At 47.4% G+C, this 6000-nt stretch overlaps 1 protein-coding gene across 1 annotated transcript in view; it reads left to right on the top strand.

Moving 5' to 3' along the window:
* Window positions 1-1175: 1175 nt before the first annotated feature.
* PDGFRL (platelet derived growth factor receptor like) overlaps window positions 1176-6000 on the top strand; it is a 49687-nt gene continuing 44862 nt past the window's right edge. The window contains exon 1 of the mRNA XM_047771869.1: window positions 1176-1410. Within this exon, the coding sequence (XP_047627825.1) occupies window positions 1356-1410 (55 nt within the window). The 5' untranslated portion in view covers window positions 1176-1355. The remainder of the gene's footprint in view (window positions 1411-6000) is intronic.

The following is a 6000-nucleotide window of genomic DNA, read 5'->3' as shown; positions in this document are numbered from 1 at the left end:
AACAAACTATTTTTGTTGTAGCTGCTACCATGAGGTGTTTATTCTAGAGAAGCCTCGAAGGAGGAGTTAGGTTTAGGCCAGGGACTGGGGGATGGGGAGAGGACAGGCAACTGGTAAAAGGAGGAAGGGGACTTGGGGGGGGGGCGGCAGCAGGAGTGGTGAACCCCCTGGGGGCGGTGGGGGGTTGGGGGGTGATGGAGGGTAATGTTTGTATGGAGGGCAGGACAGGATGGGGAGCAGCTGCAGAGGACCCGCATCCTGAGAACTCTGGAGAATTTTAGAAGGGTTTTAGTTGGGATAGATATATTTTTAGAGTTGTATTTGAGGATAGCTCTAACTGTTGGGGAAAGTGTGGATTGAGGAGTGAGAAAGAGAGGGCAGGGAGACCAACTAAGAGGCTGTGGCCACTTCCTGGTGACAGAAGATAGGATCCTCAGTAGAGCGACCATGGTGGCAAAGAGGGCTGGACGTGAAGCACAGTCAGCACCAAGACCCGGCAGAACCTGGGGCTGTGCAGGGTTGAGGGGAAGATGGTATAGACAGAGTAAGAGCCAAGGAGTGGACTTCAAGGAGTCAGGAAGGAGGCAATGATGCTGTCACTTGACTCTGTTTTCTGGCACAGTCCCTCCTCGACTCTTGAGTCTTGTGTAGGCACTGGGATTGCTGAATAAAAGAAGTTTCTCTAAAACCTCCACCAGACCCTGGGGAGAGAGCCAGACTGTGATGGGTCCCCCCAAGGCAGAGTACCTTTGCCACTGGAGAACCCCAGGACTCTAAGGTCTCAGCTGCAAGGGATATGCCCGTGTCCGGCAGAGCCAGGACAACCGAGGCAATGGTCTTGTTAGGAAAAGACCTGCTGAGAAGGAAGAAAAATACTTAAGGGGCACTTTTTACAGAGCATTAAGACTGGTGAGGGGTACTGGTGACATTTGGACAATTCTGGTTAAGTGCGACCCCGTCAGTACCAGTAGGATTTCGATGGGCCTTCGTGAAGTTGGTAAACTTGATAAAACGCCGAGCGTTGGGGAAACTCATTGACTTTTGTAATTAACATTTCACCCTCGTCCCTCGCTTGCTCTCGGCGCCAGGAAAAAGCGCCGCGCTTCACGGTTCCGCCAGGGGGCAGGAGAGGTTACATTACACAGAATTAAAAAAAAAAAAAAAAAAAAAATCCCCAAACTTTCCCCCCAAATCTGTGTTCTCTTCCTCATGAAACCGAATCCTCCGGCTGTGGCGTCCCAGGCGCCCGCCCCTCTCCCGCTGCCTCCCCCGGCGCCCCTGCCCTCGCCCTGCGCTGTCCGAGCGCCTCGGACCAGCTTTCCGCAGAACCTCGACCCCCACTCCTTGCCCTGAAAATGAAGGTTTGGCTGCTGCTGGGTCTTCTGCTTGTGCACGAAGCGCTGGAGGATGGTGAGTGACTCTAGGTAGGCGGCTAGCTGGCTTGTCCCCGGATCTTATCCCCGATCCCTCGTGATCCTCCAGCTCTTCTCTAACTTTAGACCTTTCGGGCCGGCCCTGGAGCCACTCCTGTCCCGTGCACTTGCCCGCTCCTAGTAGGGTCTCCTTACTCCCTCCACCCCACTCACTTGGAGCTCCAGAAACGGTGGCAGCTGTCCTGACCCCTAGGATTCCCACCAGAACCGCTCCTGCGCCGCTGGAAAGCCCTAGGCAGCCAGCAAACCAAACATACCCAGGCAGCGCCTGGTCCAGCCCCTAGTGTCAACGTGTCGGTCTGGGAGGAGGCGCGGTGCAGCGGATCGCCTCACCTCCTCGATTCGCTAGGGATCCCAGCTTCTGAGGGCGGGTGCCCCTAAGCTGATTCTTTTGCAAAATTCCTCCCCCAGTTGTCTTCCTTCCCCATCTGCAGTCCTATATTTGTTCCCTATACCAACTTGGGCTTGAATCCTGAAAGATGTGCCTGAATCTTAGGCAGATATTTCTGGATATTAAGCCTTTTCAAAACGACTCAAAACCCCACAGCTCTTACTCTTCTTATCTGATTGGAAGGAAAAGACGAAGAAAATCGATTTTTGTACAGCATATGGGGGCCCTTGTGCCACTGCACTTTTTTGAATGTGTGCCTGTTGTGGACGCACCCTGTTGTGTAGATTCAAAGCCATAGGGTCAGGATTTGTTTGTGTGTGTGTGTGGGGGGGGGTGTCTGTTGTTATATTTCTGTCTATTATTTCTGTCTGTTGGTGATTGTTTTGTTGGCTCTATTATTTTTTGATTGGTGTTATTTGTACAGTATATTTGCATCTGGTATATCCTGAAATCTCTCTTGGAAGTCTACTCTATAGTCACTATTTTTGTTTAGTTTTGGTTGAAAAGCAGCTTTTACTGTTATGCAACCTCATGCTGGATCCAGTTCAACCTGGCTCACATTTTATCCACTACTCAGTCCTGACCAGTTCCCTCCTTTCCCGTGAAACTAGAAGTGTTTGCCAGAAAAACACCACATTCTGGTTTGCAAAGTCTATAATAGTTGTTGGGCTTGAAGTTGAATGTGAAGTTCCTTAAGCCTAGAGCCTTGCTAAGTAAAGTGTAGCAGCCAGTCTGCTGGGGAAGAATGGGTCCTCTGCCTAGACAGCAGTTGGCTTGCTTTCGTGTGGTCAAATGCAGTATTAAATTGCTCCTGGCAGGTCTTCATATGTGATGGCTGAAGTGACAGAAATGCAGTATTTGGTATCATTTTTTTGCATAGGGCCAGAGATGGTCAGACAAAATAATTTCAAATGGCCCATCCACTTGATTACACAATTCACTCAAGACGCCTGCCTGCCGCAGAGGCTCAGGGAGCAGCCTTCAGCCTCCTGATTCTCCTGGCCACCTCATGCCCAGATCACAAACATGATCACAAACATCTGCCTGGATCAACTTGCATCTAAGTCAAATGTAATTCATTCAAATAATATACGTTTATGAGATTCAGAGGAAATTGAAGACAGACTATTTTATAAGAAATAATTGATACATTTTAGGTATGATAATAGCACTGTGGCTTCGGTTTTTTTGTTGATTGTTTGGGTTTTTTGATTTTCTTGCAGGGGAGTTTGTTTTCGTTTTTTGTTTTTTCCGGCCTTGGCGTGCAGTGGTGGGATCTCATTTCTTTTTTTTTTTTCTTTCTTTTTTTTTTTTTTTTGCTATTTCTTGGGCTGCTTCTGTGGCATATGGAGGTTCCCAGGCTAGGGGTTGAATTGGAGCTGTAGCCACCGGCCTATGCCAGAGCCACAGCAACGTGGGATCCGCAACACCAGATCCTTAACCCACTGAGCAAGGGCAGGGACCGAACCCGAAACCTCATGGTTCCTAGTCGGATTCATTAACCACTTCGCCACGATGGGAACTCCAGGATCTCATTTCTGAGACCAGGGATTGAACCTTAGGCCACAGCGGTGAAAACGCCAAGTCCATTAGTTTAGGGGACTGGTAATGATAGGCCACCAGGGAACTCCTTCTGTGTCTTTATCTGGCCTTTTCCTCTGGGTGTGTGTCTCTTCTTATAAGAACACCAGCACATTGTATCCTAATGACCTCATCTAAACTTGATTATGTCTACAGATATCCTATTTCCAGATAAGGTTACATTCATGGATACCAGAGGTTAGGACTTCAATGCATCTTTTGGGGACACAGTTCAACCTATACAATAGGGTAGGAGGATGGAGAGGGCTGCGGTGGGCAGTGTGAGTGTGGTTTCGATAGGAGAGTCAGAGACCAGCCTGGAGGGAGGAAGCAAGTGCTGCTTGTCAGAACAAAGAGCCATGTGAGCCAAGGGCACCAGCTTCAAGGTATCATGGTGGCCAGTGTGGCTGAGGGAGCCTGAGGTGTGAGATGAGATTGCAACACCTTGCAGGGCATGGGAAGACTTAGGGCTTTGTTCTAAATTAGATGAAAGTCATGGGAGGGTTTGGAGAAGAGGCTCAGCCCGTGGTTTGACTTATATTTGCAAAGGTAGGAGTGCTTAGGTGGAAGCCAGGAGCCCGAGGAGGGGGCTGTTTGAAAGGTCCAGGTGAAAGTGACTTGGTCCTGGGTGGTTGAAGTAGATGTAGGAAGAAGAGCTTGGGGGCTGGAGTCTATTTTGAAGGTGAAGCGAAAGGATTTGCTGCCAAAGTGGACATGGCTTTGGAGAGAAAGAAGAAACTCATGTGACTCAGAGGGGTTTTTTTTGTCTTGTTTTTGTTTTTCTGAGCCACAGGATGAATAGAGTTGCCGTTTACTGATGATTGGACACTGAAGAAGGAGCCGATTTGAAAGGGCATTTAGAGTTCAGTGTGGATACGTCCAATTTGAGATGCCAATTTGCCTTCCAAGTGGCAGTGCTGAGTAAGCGATAGAATATTCAGATCTGGAGTTGAGAGGCCAAGTCAGGACAGGAGAAAGGCAGCTCTCAGTGTATAAATGCTGTTAGTGCCAAGGGGGCTGGTGAAGCCACTTAGGGATTGAGTGTCATTAGAGATTGAGAGGAAGGGGTTTCATCCCTTCGGATCAGGCAGGGAAGGAAGATGAGGAAGGCTGCCAAACAGATTGAGTAGGAGTTGTTAGTGGAAAATCAAGACAGTGCCATGTCCTGGGATTCAAGCGAATGAAGTGTTTCAAGAGAGTGAGCATTTTGCAATATATACAATAATGGCTTTGTGATGTTGCACACCTGAAACTAACATGCCACTTGAGCTGTCAATGACATCTCAATTTAAAAAAAAATCAAGATGAACTGTATTCCAATGGATGTGCTAAAAAAAAAAAAAAAGTGTTTCAATTTAAGGTCTTTATCCTGAGATGGAAGTATGTAATTCTTAGAAGTTGCTCTTTCAAGAAAATGAGACTTTAAAGAGTGGTAGGGAGAGTATTTTGGAGTGGGGTTCTGGAAGGGAGTAGGGAAAAGAAAGACTCTCATTGTTCTGCATTTTCATCTCCCTACTGTCATTGCTTTTGCGATATCTCAGATTTGTTCTTGGAGAAATGGATGTTCCTATGGGGTGTTTCATGAGGAGTGAAAAAAAAGAATGAGGTGTGCCTCTATTTATATAACTGGTTAGGGGAACCCATCAGCTACTCAGCACATTTATAGAGTGGAGGTTTTGATGTTCCTGGGTCAGATCTCTCCCTTCGACTGCCCATAGGGAGAAAAATCGAACAGCTGTAGGCCTTGGTTGCTAATGGCTGTGTTTACATGGAGTCCTGGTCTAAGCAGCTGTCGGTGATTCTTCTAATGAATTTTTCTCCTCCAACATAATCTGATAGAATGTGAGAGGTTGGAGTTCCCTTCGTGGTGCAGCAGAAACACACCTGACTAGCATCCATAAGGATGCGGGTTTGATCCCTGGCCTCTCTCAGTCAGTGAGGGATCCGTTGCTGTGAGCTATGGTGTAGGTTGCAGACATGGCTCGGATCCCACTATTGCTGTGGCTGTGGTGTAGGCCAGCAGTGTAGCTCTGATTGGACCCCTAGCCTGGGAACCTCCATATGCTGCAGGTGTGGCCCTAAAAAGCAAAAAAGAAATAAATTTAAAAAAATTAAAAAAAATACAAGAATGCGAGAGGTTCATAATCAGGTCACCTTTCTTGAATAAGGTTTGATTGCAGTCAATCCTCAATTGCTGCTAAAGCATTACAGTCCTTTGCCCTGCGTACTTCTGGCTGTGTAGCATTTAGTCATTCGTTTTGGAGACTGGCGTCTCCTCACTCCGGGATTCTAATGTATGCTTTGGAAAAGCATCTCCAGCCCTTCCAGGAGGGTTGCCCTCATTTTGGGCATCAAGTTCTGTTTGACTTGGAACTTCTTGACAAAGCCTGCCCCCACCCCCAACAAAGAAACCACTTAGACAATGGTGCCATGCATGAGATTCTTGCAAATAAAATGAAACGCTAATCTCAAGTGAGTTGAAAGCAACAGCATGAATCAGAGAATACTCTAGATCTGGTTTTTTCACTGCGTTTTTAGTAACCTGGGTGGAGCTATTTCCTTTTTTGTTGTTGTTGTTTTTTGTCCTTTTAGGGC

The sequence above is a fragment of the Phacochoerus africanus genome, chromosome 3 (genome assembly GCF_016906955.1).
Source record: "Phacochoerus africanus isolate WHEZ1 chromosome 3, ROS_Pafr_v1, whole genome shotgun sequence".
In the NCBI taxonomy this organism is placed as follows: domain Eukaryota; kingdom Metazoa; phylum Chordata; class Mammalia; order Artiodactyla; family Suidae; genus Phacochoerus; species Phacochoerus africanus.
Note: the sequence above shows the minus strand (reverse complement) of the source record. Positions and strands in the feature narration are given on the sequence as shown.